This window comes from Ovis aries, chromosome 17 (genome assembly GCF_016772045.2).
Source record: "Ovis aries strain OAR_USU_Benz2616 breed Rambouillet chromosome 17, ARS-UI_Ramb_v3.0, whole genome shotgun sequence".
Taxonomy (NCBI): domain Eukaryota; kingdom Metazoa; phylum Chordata; class Mammalia; order Artiodactyla; family Bovidae; genus Ovis; species Ovis aries.
Genome location: NC_056070.1, coordinates 72,491,083 through 72,507,702, shown reverse-complemented (window position 1 = coordinate 72,507,702; position 16,620 = coordinate 72,491,083). Strand labels below are relative to the sequence as shown.

The window sequence follows — 16,620 nt, the reverse complement described above, 5'->3', positions numbered from 1 at the left end:
TTTCCTCTCCATCAGCATGGCCTGCTTATTGGCTTTTGAGCAGTGAGCAGCTGGACCCACACACACCACCACTAACAATTCCAATACTCCTGAATATTAAAAAGCTGCTAAGAAGTTACAGTGTTAGACTTTATTTTTGGGGGCTCCAAAATCACTTCAGATGGTGACTGCAGCCTTGAAATTAAAAGATGCTTACTCTTTGGAAGAAAAGTTATGACCAACCTAGATAGCATATTGAAAAGCAGGGACATTACTTTGCCGACTAAGGTCCGTCTAGTCAAGGCTATGGATTTTCCTGTGGTCATGTATGGATGTGAGAGTAGGACTGTGAAGAAAGCTGTGTGCCAAAGAATTGATGCTTTTGCACTGTGGTGTTGGAGAAGACTCCTGAGAGTCCCTTGGACTTTAAGGAGATCCAACCAGTCCATTCTGAAGGAGAACAGCCCTGGGTGTTCTTTGGAAGGAATGATGCTAAAGCTGAAACTCCAGTACTTTGGCCATCTCATGTGAAGAGTTGACTCATTGGAAAAGACTCTGATGCTGGGAGGGATTGGGGGCAGGAGGAGAAGGGGACGACCGAGGATGAGATGGCTGGATGGCATCACAGACTTGATGGACGTGAGTCTGAGTGAACTCCGGGAGCTGGTGATGGAGAGCCTGAGCTACTCCATCTTGAAAAAGAATCCCATTTTTGCAAGGGTTCCGGGCAAACAGACTTAGGCTTTGGATGTTGCCTAAGCTTGCCCCGCTATGCACGAGCCAATCAGCCCTTAGGATGAACCTCCTGACTTTAAGTTCAAGGATTCGTGATTTACCTTGGAAGTGATGATTTACCTTCGTGATTTACCTTGGAAGTGATGATGTACCTTTGTGAAATAGTGATTCACCATGTAAGTGAAAAAAAAACAATCAGAGATCCACACACAACCCTATAGAAGAGGGAACCAATCAGTCGTCCTTCAGCCTGAACACCCCTTTTTGTTACCCTTTCACCTGAATATTCCCTATATAAGCAGTGTAACCCCAAACTTGGGCTCCCTCCCTATAGCCACTGTGTCGGTGCCGGTGGGAGCCCCAGCTCGAGCTTGGTAATAAAAACTCTCTTGCTTTTGCATCGGATACCGGCTCCCTGGTGGTCACTGGGAGATTTCACGACTTGGGCATAACAGTGATGGACAGGGAGGCCTGTCGTGCAGCGATTCATGGGGTCGCAAAGAGTTGGACACGACTGAGCGACTGAACTGAGCTGAACTGAAGAAGTTACCAGCTTTCTCACCAATGAGTTAATGAGAGTTGTGATTTTTCCTTTTCAAAAAAATGTTTTAAATTAATGTAAAAAATGAAAAAAATTAATTACTGTGTTTTTGGCTGGATCTTCACTGCTGAGCGCAGGCCTTCTCCAGCTGCGGCACATGGCCTCCAGATCGCGTGGGCTCAGTAGTTGTGGCGCCTGGGTTTAATTGCCCTGTGGCATGGGGGGGATCTTAGTTCCCTGACCAGGGATCGAACCCACGTCGCCCGCATTGAAACTGGATCCTTAGCCACTGGACCACCGGGGAAGCCCCTGAAACCACCTTCTTTCACCGAGATCACACACCTGCACTCAGGATGTAGTGAAGCCCAAGTTACTTATGTGTCCTCACAGAAAGAATTCAGTGAAAGACAGAGTGATAGGTGAGAAGCGGCTTTATTCATAGAGAAACAGTCCGTGGAAAGCGTGCAGGCCATCTCAGAAGGCGAGTCTCCTGCATTGATGGGTGGACTCTACCACTGAGCCAGCAAGGAAGCCAAAAAAAAAAGTGACTGTACTCCAATAAAAAATAAAGTTTCTACTGTGTTGCTTTTAGAAGCAACAACTGCCCGCCCCCTCCACACTCATAAATGATTGCAGGCTCGAAGACAAACACAGAAAAGGGGTTACATCTGGCAAGTGCTGGCGTGGAAGTGAGACAGGAGAGAAGGGCGCAGGGCACAACCTTTAAAAGAACAGCATAGCCCTTGAGGACAGGACAAAAACTCGTTAGAATTGCCAACGTCCACAAAGGTGGAAGGTTTGACTTCCAGTGGACCTGGAGCCTCATCACACATCCATTGTAATATAATAGTGTCTGAACGTGTGCTCACAGGTGCTGTGATTGTTCTGAGGCTGACAGTTCAGTTCAGTTAAGTCGCTCAGTCATGTCCGACTCTTTGTGATCCTATGAACTGCAGCACACCAGGCTTCCCTGTCCATCACCAACTCCTGGAAGTTCCTCGAACTCATGTCCATTGAGTCTGTGATGCCATTCAATCATCCCATCCTCTGTCGTCCCCTTCTCCTCCTCCTCCTGAGGCTGACATCTAAGCCCCAAAAGTGGGTGGTGGCCTGGTTCCTGGAAATCCCCACCCAATCTCCAAAATAGTTGGAATAACCCTCTCATTCATTAGTCTATGAAATTACCCAGCCCTTAAGAACTAACCACCACGTATTTTGGGACTGCTCCCGCCCTTCGAGAGAAACTGTATTTTGTCTATGGAAAGTGTTTCTAAATAAATCCACTTCTTACCTGTCACTTTGCCTCTCGCTGAATCCCTCCTGCCCAGACACGTGAAGAACCTCAGCTTCATTAAGTCCTGAGACCCGGTGTGCCATTCCAATTAAAAGACAGTGGGTTCGAGTCTCAGTCTGGATTTTGGCCTGGTCCAGCCCCCTATCCGAGGTGTGCGGTTTCAGGAGGGGCAGGTCAGCACCTTCCAGGATTGAGCACCAGAGTGAGGAGGGGGACCAGAGGGGGTCCCCGTGCAAAGCTGGAAGGGGAGGGCCAGAGCCCCCAGGAGGGTGTGCAAGGCTTTCTAGCGGGAAGCTTCCAGCTCCTGCCTCCCGCAGGGCCCAGCATGGTCTCCACCAAACGTGTGGCTGTGACAGGGTCCAGCTATGGCAAGGTGGTCTCGGGAACCAGCAGAGTCGAGTCTGGCCCAGCACCTCGGTGGCTTGGGAAAGGATCCTGCCTCCAGTCAGCTTCAGCTTCCTTTGCCATTCCTCCCCTAGAGTCCATTCAGGACCTGCCTTCCTGCGTCTCCCCTCTCTCTCTGAGGCCAGGAGGTCTGGGGCCATCTCTGCCTCTCTTTCCCTAGTCACCATCCAGACTCTAACCAAGTTGTTATCACCTCTGGACCTCAGATAAAGGGATGAGTGAAAATAGAAGTCTGGAGCAAACACCAAAGGGGATAGCACTTAAGTTTATCTTGATGATAAATTCTTGACAATGTTCTGAGCCTCTTTGTCACAAGGAGCGACAGTAAGGACAGGAAAAAAAATCACTGAATTGGAGACACACACATACATAAGTGAACGTGAAGTCGCTCAGTCGTGTCCGACTCTTTGAGACCCCGTGGACTGTAACCCACCAGGCTCCTCTGTCCCTGGGATTCTCCAGGCAAGAATACTGCAGTGGGTTGCCATTTCCTTCTCCACAATATACATAACCAATATTTAATTCATGAATCACTTGGTTTATTGAACACAATTAGCACACAACAAGGGTTAGTTGAAGCATACTTTAAAAGAGTGAGCTCTATGATGAGTGTATTAGATCTCAGTTTTACTAAATGTGCAGGAGGGACAGAGACAGGGCAATGAACCATTCCAGTCAGCCTGAGGGCGGCCAAGACATGGGCTTTGGGAGCTAAAACTGGGAAGTCCTAGGCAAACCAGCACAAGCTGATCACCACGGGGACAGAATTTTTTTGTTGACCTGGACACTTGTGGGATCCTAGTTCCCCACCAGCAGTCAAACCTGCGCCCTGTCAAGTGAAAGCTTAGAGTCCCAACAGCTGGCCTGGCAGCGAATTCCCAGGACAGAATTTTTTAAAATTATCTTTGAAAGAATGAGAGCAAAAACGTTTGAAGATGTGACCATCTGTCATCACTGCAGGCAATGAAACCTGAGGACCAGAGGGGCCCCTCTGTGGAAACTGCTCACTGCCTCCTCTCGCAGTCCCGTCGGTACTCCTGCCTGGGGCTCAGGGACACAGAGTGGGCACAGCCCGTCCTGGGCCTGGCGCTTAGTAGGCATCGGTAGGTGTCAGTTCAGGTTTTCCATGAGGCCCATCTCGGTGACTGTACATTCATTCAGTAGGCTTTGTGGACCACTTGGGCTCAGGATTCTTATCACCTGCCTTCCCTCCCCAGGGACGCAGACAAAGCCCCACAGGATCGATCCGGCAGAGATTTCAGCCTCCTGAGGGAATCCTCAGGCTTCACCCCCGGGTCCATTCCCGCCTGCTCCAGCTCCCCCTGCCTCCGCCCCTCGGCACGGTCGTGTGCCTTTCGTGAGCATCTGGACTACGCTCTCCACGGACAGGGCTGTGGGGCCAGACGGGACAGCCTGTGCGGAAAAATGAGCAGTGTGGTTTGGGCTCCTCACATTCCCAAGCCCTAGAAAACAGAGCCATTGGTGGGAAATGAAATTCCAAAAGTCTCACGGAGAGAACCAGCGTGTGTGGTTCTTGGGATGCGGCCGCGGGAAGGGCCGAGCAGGTGCTGAAGTCTTTGATAAACAGTGTCTCCAAGCGTCCGCTCAGATAGCGTCACGGGACCTGCGCGCAGCAGGGCCACGGGCCGGGCCGGCGAGCCGGCGCGCGGCGGGCCGTGGGGCGCCCGGGACTCCATTTCCCACCAGCGCGCGCGCGCCCGTTTCCCACAATCCCCGCTCCTCTTCCGGCGCGGCCGGGGCGCCGCCGACGGCTTCCGGGTTGGGCCTGGCTCCGCGACCGAGGCGGCGGCGGCGGCGGCGCGGGGCGCGGGCGGTGGCAGCGGGGCGGCGGCATGGACGTTTCGGGGCAGGAGACCGACTGGCGGAGCGCCGCCTTCCGGCAGAAGCTGGTCAGCCAAATGTGAGCAGGGCCGGGGCGGCGCGCGACCCCCGCCTTCCCCGCAGCCCCCTCCTCGGCTCTCCTCGCGGCGGCGGCGGCGGCGCGGCCGGGCGGCGGCGGGGCCCGGGGCGCGGCCCTCGCCGCCCACCCCCCGGCGCCTCTGGGCCGCGGCCGCGCCTCCCCGGGCCGAGCTCTTGCCGCTCGAGCCCCGGCTTCTGAGTCATCGTCCTGCGCCTTCGCGCTCGTCCTCCGTGTGCTCCGGCGGCGGCGGCCTTTCCCCGCTCTGCGCCCCGCCGCGGGCGCGGGAGCCCGGGGCCTCCCGTGGCGGCGTCCGCAGCGCTGGGCGCCGCGCGGCTCCTCCTCGGAGACGCGCCTGCGGGCGGGCGGGAGGGGCGGCGGGGTCGGGAGTCTCGGGGGCGCCCCTCCCCGCCGCGGGCTTCGCCGGAGGGTGACAGGAAGCGGCGGTCGGGAAGCGCCCTTGGGTCGGGAGTGGGCGTGAAGAGCTGGGGTTGTTAGCCGCCTCCCCGGCCTCAGCTGCTGACCGCTCGAGGCTAGGGGCTGCCTGGCGCTCGCGGACTCGGCGCGCCGAGCTCCCGCTTCTCCGCACTGGCCGCTTGCGGCTTTACTGCCTTCTGCTAGGGCTTGCGGGGCCGGCGGGGCTCAGCCCCTGCCCGCGGGGGCCGCGCCGCCGCCTCGGGGCGCAGTTACAGCGCCGGCTTTCTCCCACCGGAATTGACAGTTCGCTTGAGCAGGCCAGAAGCAGCCTCGGGGAGTAGGCGACGCAGAAATCGAGCCCCAGAAAGACGAGTGGGAGTGGGAAGGGCCGTCACCGCAGCTGAGGCTTGGAGAGAGTGAGCCCCCACCGCGCAGCGGGGTGGCCCTCGTGCTAGGCTGAGTCGTGGGATTTCAGGAGACGGTCATGCAGCGAGGGCGAGCGGGGGCGGCCAGTTAGTGGTGGAAGTGCAGCGCTGGGGAGGTGAGCCTCTGTTTGGCACGGGGCTTGCCTGGACGTGCTGAGATGCCAGAGTTGGGAAGATCCCTCGATTTCCCCACCCTCCCACCCCAGGCGGATCAAGAACAGAGGAGAGAGGCCAGGAAGGCCATTCGGAGAGTTTTGAGCTCTTGGGGGTCTGGGGACCTGTCGTTTATCATGCCTGAATTCCCCCCTGCTAGAGCCTTGTCTTTCTCATCGCTCCATAAAATCGCTGAGGAGTGACCTAGTCAGGCAAGCGCTTATAAAGGCCTGCATGAGACAGTGCTGGAAACTGAAAGAGGAAGACGATCCCAGGGAAAGAGGAGAGCGAGTGCAGTGGATGGTGCTTGCTGACTAACTGGATGGAGGGGGCGGGGTGCAACCGTGTGGAAGGAAGGAAGTGGGGGCAGGCAGCGGGGACTGGAGAGCTCAGCGGGGCCCTGCAGTGGAGTTGGCTGGGACGCTTCTGCCCTTGTTGCAGACTCAGCGCAGCCTTGAGGCTTGGTCCACTTCTGGGCTCCTGTAAGAGAGGCCCCCAGGTCAGAGATTTCTCTTGGAGGAAGCCTGGAGTTTAAAGACGGAAGGAAAGAATTGTCCCCGAAGGAAGTGGGGCAGGTAGGGGAGTGTCTGAGGGCCGGGGGCACTAGAGAGGACAGACTTAGTACTTCTTGATCCAGCCTTCTGCTTCCAGAGCACCTGGGCCCTTTTTTTTTTTTTTTTTTTTGCTAGATTGGTGCTTAGATATTACTTTTCTGTTGCTGCCTACGATTCGTTTGGTTTAAAACAACCGAGGTGTTTTATTACCCAGCAGTTTCTGTAGCTCAGAGGCCTCAGTGGGCTCAGCTGAGTCTTCTCCCCAGGGTCTCCCAGGGTTGAAATCAAGATGTTGGCAGGTGCTTTTCCTCCTGGAGGCTCTGGGGTGGAATTTGCTTTCAGGCTAGTTCAGGTTGTTGACAGTTCAGCTCCACACAGCTGGAGGCCTGAGGCGAAATCGGTCCTCACCGGCTGTTAGCCTTGCCAGGGTCAGTCTGTCTTTGTTCCCCGGGGCTGGCTCCATTCCCTCCCACACCCACATGCCCAGCTCCAGCAAGGGTGGGCTCTTCTGCCTCATCCAGAAAAAAATAATTCTCTGCTAGTGGCTCAGAGTAGGTTGAGCTCGCCAGGATAATCCGGGATGTTGTCCCCAGTTTGAAGTCAATGCCTTGATTAGATCTGGGGAGGCCCTTCTGCCTCTCCTGTGGGTGTGTTCAGGGCTCGGGCCTGGGCACAGTGGGGAGCCCAGGGTGAGCAGTTTCGGGAGCTGTCTGCCTCACTCGTGTGGGCGCTCTCAGTTCTCAGAGCTTCTGTTTTCTCTCCAGGTTTCACTTTGAAAGCTGGGATTCTCGGTGCCTTGATTTACGGTGTTCGCAGAGTTACAAAAGAAAGGTCAGGGCACCTGGCATGCTGTCACTCCTGACTCTCCCCAGTGTTCATGCTGGTGCTTAAAGCTGGCTGTCTTGGGAAATGGTTTGTTGGTTTTTTTTTTTTTTTTTTGGTCCCTGCCACAGAGCATGCAGGATCTTAGTTCCCCAACCAGGGACTGAGCCTGTGCTCCCTGCAGTGGGAACCCGGAGTCTTAGCACCTGGACCTCCAGGGTGGCCCCTTGGGAAATGTTTTGAGCCGAAGTAATCTATAGTTGAATGAGGAAAACCAAGTGGAGAACTGGGCTGTCGCAAAGGGAGGGGAGCATCTCAGAGCGGCGCCCTGCCCTCACCCAGCTCCGAGTCGCTCTGGAGAGAACGTGCTTGGAGCATGGGCTGAAGCAGCTCCCGACTCCACAGTGGGAGGCGGTGTTAGCGGGGCTTGCCCGGAGGCCCTGCAGGGATGCCAGGGCAGCCTCTCCTTAGCCTCCCGACTCCCGACTTCTGCCTCCCCTCGCTCCCCACTGCCCTGCTGACAACTCCTCAGTGACTGTCCTCAGCGTCCGGACGGGGCTCCGGATGGCCCGGCGTGGCCTCGCCACCTCTCTTGAACCCCCGCCCTTGTCCAGCCTCTCTGGTCTTCCAGCTTCTTGCACATTCCAAGTTCCTTCTTTGTTCTTTCCCTTTAAGCAGTGTGTACTCCACGAAGGGTAGACTGCCCCCGCCTGCCCCCCCCTGCATTCCTGACTAGCGCCTTCTCTTTATTGGTAGGCTGCTTAAATATCAGATTCTCCAGGCCCTGCCCGCCCCGCCCAGAGTGGGTCACCCCCTGTAATACATTCACCCCTGGCCTTCGAGCTTCCCGGAGGACTCTAATCCTGTGAAAATGACACCTGGCGTGTGAAACGCTTGCTGAAGCGCGCAGGAGCAGGCGGCGTCCTGGGGGCTGTGTGGGCCTCTGTCTCAGCCGCTGGCCCGGGCGACCGGCTCCAGCACGCACTCTGAAGCTTGGGAGCCCGTGCTTTGTCCACGTGTTAGCTGAGTGACCTCGGGCACATCACCTTTCTGGCCATCCCCTCTTGAAGGCAGGAGTCCAGTCGGTCTCACGGGGCTGGCGGGAGGGGAGCGGAGGGCTGGGGGCTCGCGGTGATGTCTCCCCTGCTGCCCCCACCCAGGCCCTGGCAGGAGGCGGGGCCAGGGAAGGTGGTGAGGAGCCCCACGCCGCTCACAGCAGCCCCTGGGGAGCGTAGCTGCCAAACCCTCGGTGGCTCAGGTGAGCTCTTTGTGGAACCCCTGCTTTCCCAGACCGCAAGAGCAGCCCCCCAGGGCCCCCCAGCTGGCCTCTGTGGGCCTTAGACCCGCCTCCTGGGGTCGTTGGGTGAGCGTTGCACATGCGTGTCCGATCTGTCGGCTTGGGTGAGCGTTGCGCACGCGTGTCCGATCTGTCGGCTTCTGGAGAACAAGCTTGTGCAGGAAGTGAGCAGCACTGTGAACCCGAGAAAGGGCTGCCTTGAGCGTCTCCAGAGACTCGTCTTGAGTTTTGCATTGATAGCTCCACCCTCGAGTACAGCAGGGTGCACCTTCAGGTGTGGAGTGAATGGACGTCCGCTGGGCTGACAGATCCCAAGGGGTGGGAGACGGCTGGGGGAGGGCAGCCCTGGTCAGGGCTGCAGTGGGGGGCCAGGGAGGGCGTGCGGAGGGGAGTCGCGGGTGGGGGGCAGCAACAGGTCAGCCCCCTCTTCTGCCGCAGCCCCCAAGGGACATGGGAGATCCAGGTCTGCAACCTAGGAGATGCGGAGGTTTCAGCCCAGACCGGAAGGAGCATGCCAAGCGCTGTTACCCAGAGGCAAACGAAACAGGCACAGAAGCCGAGGAGAGCACCAGACCGCACTCGCAGGAGTCTGGAGAGGCCTTCAGAGGGAGGGGAGCCTCCTGGAGCTTGGGCGCCTGCAGCCTGCCTGTGGCTTGTGGCCCCTCCCTCGGGCAGAAACCGCTGAGTCTTGGCCGATGCTTTTCCTGGCTTGGCCCGCAGGCCACAGCAGCCCTGGGCCTCCGTGGTGTGACTCTGGCCTTGTTCTCCAGCGCGGAGGCTGCTGAGACCGTCACTTTCTTCCTCGCCAGGTGCCGTCCACGTGGCTGGGCTGGTGTCTGGGCTCAGCCCACCACGAAAACGTCTAGGGGCCCTGTCTGGTCACCGTAAGTCCCAGTGAGACAGCCAGAACGTGACTGGGGGGATGCTGACTTCAGGGTCCTGAGCTTGGCTCTGTTCCCCTAGACCGGGAGTGAGAGTGGCCTGAGGGCACAGGAGCCCTCCATCACCCAGGAGTTCCTCAACGGCAGCTGAAATGTGGGGGCGTGCTCTGTGCCCTGCTGCGGGAGCTGGCCTGTTGGCTCAGCCACCGCCTCGAGGCACACTGCCTTTCCCTCCGAAAGGGTGGCCACGCCTCTGGGGACACTGAGGGTGGAGGTTAGCCCAAGCCAGATAATGCCGAGCGCGCTTCAGTGGGGCCACTGCCAGGGGGCTTCCTGTTGGCAGCTTTAGCCACTCCCCTTGGGCCACTGGGTCCCGCAGGGTGGCTGACACAGCACCGCCAGCCCCGCTGACCTCTGGCCTCACGGGCTGCAGCTCTTCACGCCGCTTCCTGGCTGGAAATGGTCTAGCTGTTGGTGCCATTCCTGACTCAGTGGCCGTGGCTGGTCCAGGACCCTGAGTGGGCATTCTAGGGTGGGGAGGACTGTGACCACTTCATGAAGGGCAAGGGCTACTTGCCCTAGAAGAGTATCCCTGAGGGCAGTGATGTCGGTTATGAACCTAAAGGTCAGTTTTTAAAGAAATTCTGATGGCTTTTTAAAAATTCAAAATGGGTCATAGAACCGAGTGGTGTAAAGACCCCGCCACACCTGTGTGTTGGGCACTCGGCTTCAAGTTGTCAGCTCTCGCCTCAAGGACTCCACCCTCTGTCCCCAGTCACTCTGACACCCAGAATGTTTGGGTGGCAGCTGGTGGACTCAGCTCTGTGCTGGGATTCCTCCTCCAGAGTCTGTGCCGGCTGGCCCAGACCCTCAGGGGCGCCCAGCTCTGGGCCTGGCTGGCCTGCCTCCTGCTTGCTTCCCTGGCTCAGCACCAGGCCCCGAGCCCCGAGCCCTCCCAGCACACGCGGTCGGCCGCTGCCCCACCCCGGCGCTCTGGCCGCCTCGTCCACTTTGCACCTGGATTGTTGGAGTGCTTGCCGCCCCCTGGTCTGGGCCCTCTAGACAGGAACGTCACGAGCGTTCTCGAGTCACGGTTGCTTCCTGCCTCTCCAGGGATGACCGTGGGTCACCCTGATGGGTGCTCGTCTCAGAGTCTGAGAAAGGCACAGCACCACGCATGCGGGATGCAGGCAAGCTGGCGTCCCCACGAGCCGTGGATGTCAGGTGCAGGCTGCACTTGAGTCGTTAGCTTTGGCTGGTTGTCTGGGTGATGTTAGTTTCTCTGTGACCTGTAGTGCACGTGGGTGCTGTGCAGTTTAATAGTCACCGTGTACTTGTGTGCAATCAGAAATCTTTGGAAGGAGAGGTAGACCCTGTGTGCAGGGCGGAGGAGGAGGGCCGCGGTCTCCTCCAGCGGCTGTGAGCTGGCGAGTCGCCCCGTGCCCCGAGTCAGGGTGGGCAGCCTCCTCCGCCTGGCCCGGTGCCAGCACGGCCGCCTTCAGGCGGTTCTGCCCTCCCCACCCCTGCTGAGAGGCTTCTGCTTTCCATCTGAAGCTGCCTGTCCGGGTTCCCTCCCCGCCTCTGCCCCCATGCAGTGGGAGGGCCACCGCCAGACTCCACTGCCCCCTGCCTCAGGCTAGTCGTTTCTCCTCTCCCCTGCCGGGGGTCTGGCATCATCCCCACTCCTGACCCCTGACAGTTCCGCCCCCCGTGGTCCTGCTTCCTCCTGAGTTTGTTGGATTCTGGGATGCATCCTGGCGTGAACGGAACAGGTGAACTCTCTTTCGCGGTTTTGACACTCGTGGTTACTTACTTTGCTTCGCCAGCAGTGTTAGAAGTTTGTGGGGAGGAGGACCTGGTCACATCTCTGCGTCGTGCGCACCCGTAGGTGCCTCATCTCAGGTGAGGGACGTCGGGCGGCTGCAGGGAGGGGTGTGGAGAGCAGCGTGGAGCCGTGCAGACGAGGGAGTCCAGGCTGTTCTGGATGGTTCTGCTCAGCAGATAAGCAAAGGAGCACCTGGTCCCGGAGACGGGAGAGGGGAGTTAGCAGCCCAGGTGTGATTACCTTGAAACCACAATCCAGAGGGCAGGGGGCGCGCCCTCCACTTTCGTAAGAAGCTCTGCCCTTGAGGACACCCAGTGGTCTCTTGTTTGGCCCTGTCACTGCCGAGGGTGCGGTTCCACCCCTGGTGCGGGGGTCCCTCAAGCTGTGGGGTGTTGCCAAAGGCAAACAAAAGGAGGCGTGCCTTGTAACCCAGGCGCGGCCTGTTAACGGCCTCTGCCTGAATGAGTTGCGTATCCAGGTGCAGCGACCTGCTTGGCACCGTGAGTGCTTGGAGAGGACGCTTGAATTTGTCGTTTTTGAGGCTGTTTGTGACGGCAGAGCGCTCGGGCGCGTCCTCTTCCCGCTCGCCAGTCCTCCCTGGGCTCTGCTCCGACTTGGTGGTGAGCAGCGGGTGCTCCTCCTGACCTGGGGACCAGGGGAAGGACCAGGGCGGGGTGTGACCCGGTGGCCTCTGCTCAGCCCCTCGGCATCCAGGCCGGGCGGGGCAGGCAGGGGCAGAAGGCGCTGCCCGGGCACCTGCTCTCCGAAGACTGTCCAGGCTTTGGGGCTGGGGCAGTGCCCGCCTCATCCCCGCTGACCCTGTCCTCTCCCTCTTTCCAGCGTCCTTTCCGTCCTCCTCAGAGGTGCGGTGTGAGGGAGTGATCTGGCCGCCGGGTGTGGAGAGAAGGCCCTGTGGGCCACCGGGGGCCCTTCCAGCCATCGGGTGCTGAGGGTCACCCCAGGGAGCACTTGGGGACCCCTGCCCAGGGCTGAGGTCAGTTTGGGCGCTAAAGCTGAGGGTGGGGCTGGGGCCCAGGGCCCTCCCCAGACTCCTATCGTGTGTCTCTGTGTTGAAGTAAAGCCCGCCTGCAGCCCAGGCTGCGTCCTGAAAGGGCGGCACCCTGTGCTTCAGCCGGTGCAGAGCTGGCCCTGCCTTCCTGACTTCCTGGCCGCGGAGACATCTGCCCCCGCACGAGCCGTCCTCCGGATCCCACGCTGTTCACCCCGGGGTCTGGGCTCTGGGCTCTGCTGAGTGCCACGCGCGGTACTCGTCCTCGTGGGCAGCGGCTCTTTCCGCCATTGCCCCGCGGCAGGGCGCCGTCCCCGGAGCTTCCCGCGGGGCCCCTGACAGCCGCCGGCGGCGTGGCCCCGCCCCCGGCTGCGTGGCCCCGCCCCAGAGGCTTGGCTCCGCCCCCGGGGCTGCAGCGCCGGCTCTCGGGACTCTGCCTCAGGGCGGGCCTTCACGTGCTTAGCGCCAGCCGGGGGTTTCCGAGGAGCGGAGGGAGACGTGGGGGAGCGGGCAGCCCGTCCGCAGCGCTCCGGTCGGCGGCGGCTGGTGGGCTCAGCCCTCCACTCTGTTCAGGTGGCGTTGCAGGCGCTTTCGGAGCAGCGGGGCGCTGTCCATGCGCTCTCTGCCCCGCGGTGGCTGCTGCTGACGTTTTGTTCCCGGTCCTTCCGCCCTGTTTCTTTGGGCACTGGACTTGATGTGTGTGCATTGTATTTATTTGTGTGTGTGTGTGTGTGTGTGTGTGCATTTTAAATAAGCCGGCACACACAGCCCCATGTTCTTGAAGTGGAATGATACTCTGAGTTCAGTTTGAGTGGTGGCCTTCTCACGACCACAGTCCATGCCCTGGGGGACTCTGGCTGGGACTTGTGTGTCCGTGGTTCCAGGTCTCACGAGGCTAGACAGTGGTTCCAAATCGGAAAAGGAGTACGTCAGGGCTGTGTCGTCACCCTGCTTAGTTAACTTCTATGCAGAGCACATCATGCAAAGTGCTGAACCGGATGAAGCACAAGCTGGAATCAAGATTGCTGGGAGAAATGTCAGTAATCTCAGATATGCAGATGACACCACCCTTCCGGTAGAAAGTGAAGAGGAGCTTAAGCAGCTCTTGATGAAAGTGAAAGAGGAGAGTGGAAAGGCTTGTTTAAAACTCAACATTCAAAAGACTAAGATCATGGCATCCGGTCCCATCACTTAATGGCAAATAGATGGGGAAGCAATGGAAACATTGACAGATTTCATTTTCTTGGGCTCCAAAATCACTGCAGATGGTGACTGCAGCCATGAAATTAAAATATGCTTTCTCCTTGGAAGAAAAGCTGTGACCAACCTAGACAGCACATTAAAAAGCAGAGACATTGCCGACAAAGGTCCATCTAGTGAAGGCTGTGGTCAAGTATGGATGTGAGAGTTGGACCATAAAGAAAGCTGAACGCTGAAGAATTGATGCTTTTGAACTGTGGTGTTGGAGAAGATTCTTGAGAGTCCCTTGGACTGCAAGGAGATCTGACCAGTTCATCCTAAGGAAATGAGTCCTGAATATTCACTGGAAGGATTGATGCTGAAACTCCAGTACTTTGGCCACCTGATGGGAAGAACTGACTCATTGGAAAAGACCCTGATGCTGGGAAAGATTGAAGGCGGGAGGAGAAGGGGACGACCGAGGATGAGGTGGCTGGAGGGCGTCACCGACTCTGTGAACATGAGTCTGAGTGAACTCCGGAGCTGGTGATGGACAGGGAGGCCTGGTGTGCTGCTGTCCATGGGGTCGCAGAGAGTTGGCAATGGCTGAGCCACTGAACTGAGCTGAGACTCGGCGAGCCTCTGGTCTGTCTGGGTGGGGAGGGACTGGACCGACTGCTGGTTACTAGAGCAGGTTTTTCTGAGGCTTAGTGCTTGCCCCGTCCCAGAGGCCCAGGCTCTCTAGGCCACATAGTGCCCCCTGTGTGGGGGCCCGAAGGACCCCACTGCAGCACACTTTGGACGGGAGCCTTCCTCACTCATCTCCACGGTGTCTTCCTGTGTGCTGGAAACGCCCGTTTGTCTGTCTGGGTGAAGTAGAAAAGGACACTTTATTACTTTGCCAGGCAGAGGGGGCACAGTGTGCCCCTGCTGTAAAAACTCTGTGTCCCCGCCTCCCCCGGGAGCATTTGCTGAGGGTTAGAACTGGCTGTAAGGGCGGGGTCTCCGACAGGATGAGGGTGTGAGCAGGCTTGCACCAGACGAGATGGCCCTTCTATTTCCCATCTTAAAGTCCCATTAGGACTTCTCCAACCCCTCACAGAAGTGGGGATCGTGGGAGTGCGGCCTCCCCGCTACCCGGAGAGCTCACATCACGGGACCAGCGTTTCCCCTCCTCCCCCCGTCCCCCCTCCCCTGGGCTATCTTCAGTCACATCCGATGCCGTGTGAGTCTCACCGCCGGAATCAAGTGCGGATCTCTGGAAGACACGGCTTTGCTCCTCCCGAACACTTCACGAGGCCTGTGAGAGAAGCACGTTCATGAGCTCTTGGCTTGACACAGGCCATCCTCACCGGGTGGTTGCCCCGGGGTGGCTGGGACGCGCTCAGGGCTGGAACCTGGGGAGCCGCCGTGGTCCCAGGCCTGGAGCCCCGGGGTCAGTGCCGGGATGAGTCAGACGTGCAGAGTGGAGAGGCTGACGAACCTCCTGCGGCTCCTCTAGCCCAAATGAGACACACCCTCCCGGGAGCAGCGGCAGCTCCTCCAGGCCTCCTCCTTTCCCTGAGCCTCAGCCGCCGTTGAGGAGTCTCCAGCAGAAACTGGAGGGCTCCGTCAGACCAACAGGGCCGTGAGGAGAAAAGAGGGAGTGGAGGTCTGGGATGTGGCTTGAGACAGGCTCGCGGCTGCTGTGAGGGCGGCCAGGCGTCCTCCTCTCAGGCCGGGAGCATCTGCTTGCGGCTGGTGGCTCAGCCAGCTGCGTCCCATCGTTTCCTGCCCTCAGCGCAGCCCCCCGGGTGCCGGGCCGCGCCGCTGCGAGTGGTCTCTGCCGCGGGGGGTGCCGTGCGCCGGCCCTGTCTGGTCGGCCCCTCTGAGCCCGCTGGCCGAGGGCTGCGGCCTCAGCGGCCTGGGCGCCACGGGCCGCCTGTGCTCGCCCGCCTGGCTCTGGCGGCCTGGGGGCGGGGCCCTCTCAGGGCTGGTGTCTCAGGGCCCTGCCGTCGGGTTTGCTCCCTGGAGGCTTCCTCCTCTTTCTCTCAGTGTCTCGGTCCAGCAGCCTCCAGGAGGGGCTCCGGGAGGCGCATCCATCCTGGTGCTCGTGGCCTCCTCGGTGGAGGGGCTCCCCGGGGACTGAGCCGCCCATCCTGCTGCTGCTTGGCCCCAGGCTGGGAGCCTCTCCTCTCGGAAGGCTTCCGGGCAGCTCGCCTCGCTCCCCAGCTCAGGGCGGCGCTTCAAGGAGCGCGCCCCACTCGCTCCCCGGGGCTCCGCCCCCCCATCGGGGCTGTGCTCCTCCCCAGGGCTCCGCAGCCTCGGCCCTCCTCCTGTCTCCATCTCCTGCCTCCTGGCTCTGCCCTGCGGGAGACGGCTTCAGTTTCACCTCTGACCTTTCCCTGCTAACATCTAACAAACTTTCATTTGTAAGAACTTTTTTTGGCAATCTGGCTTTTCTGGTTTTGCAGCGTCCTGTTCTTGCTGAATGGATGCGGTGGCTTGTCTGTTGCACTTGGATAATGAAGGTGGGTTCTTGACGGTTGCTGCCTCCTGCTGAGCCTCTCCAGGGGGCCTCGATGTGTCACGTTAGGGGTGTGGGAGCCCGCGGTCAGCTGCTCGCTCTGACAGGCCTCTGTGAAGGCAAGTGGAAATTATACCTGCAGGTTCAGTCCCTCTTTCCAACCTGGGTTTTCAGCTCTTACTTAATTTTACTTTTATTCAGGCGAGGTTATGATAGGGAATGTGTTTGTTTGGATTATGACTTAAGCTAGCGCCTCACCCTTCACGTGGCTCTGTTCTTCGGCAGGTGGGCTCCTCTCCCGAGAGCCACAGTGCACACTGGGACCTGTGTACACACGTATTTACTTATTTTTCATTCTGGCTGATCCCTTACCATCCTCCTCTCAAAAAAAGTTCACGATCTTTAAAGAATTCGCTGCCTAAGAGAGTATAATACTTGAAGGGACAAACCAAAGAAAGTTTAGGTCTTCTCCGACTCGACAGCGTGGACGCTGCGGACGTGCGAGCCGGACGCAGCTTGCCCCCTCGCGGGGCTGGCGTGGCGACCCCCTCCTCTCTGCAGGCAGGCTGCCGGGCTTCCTTGGTGCCCGGCGGCGTTTAAGGAGGGTGGGACAGTTCTCTCCTGTGCTGGTCCGAGCCGTGCTTTGCCAGTCAGCTCCCCGGGCTGTGCTGCAGGTGTGG

At 59.0% G+C, this 16,620-nt stretch overlaps 1 protein-coding gene across 3 annotated transcripts in view; it reads left to right on the top strand.

Annotated features, from left to right (window-relative positions):
• Positions 1-4,724: 4,724 nt before the first annotated feature.
• The window catches only part of MED15 (mediator complex subunit 15), a 42,062-nt gene continuing 30,166 nt past the window's right edge, over positions 4,725-16,620 (top strand). For 2 of the 3 annotated variants that reach the window (XM_060400876.1, XM_042234211.1), the window contains exon 1: positions 4,725-4,875. In XM_060400876.1, coding sequence (XP_060256859.1) covers positions 4,808-4,875 — 68 coding nt within the window. In that variant the 5' untranslated portion in view covers positions 4,725-4,807. Of the gene's footprint in view, positions 4,876-8,963; positions 9,425-16,620 lie in introns of those variants that run through there. The other variant, XM_042234210.2, reaches the window with a different exon arrangement.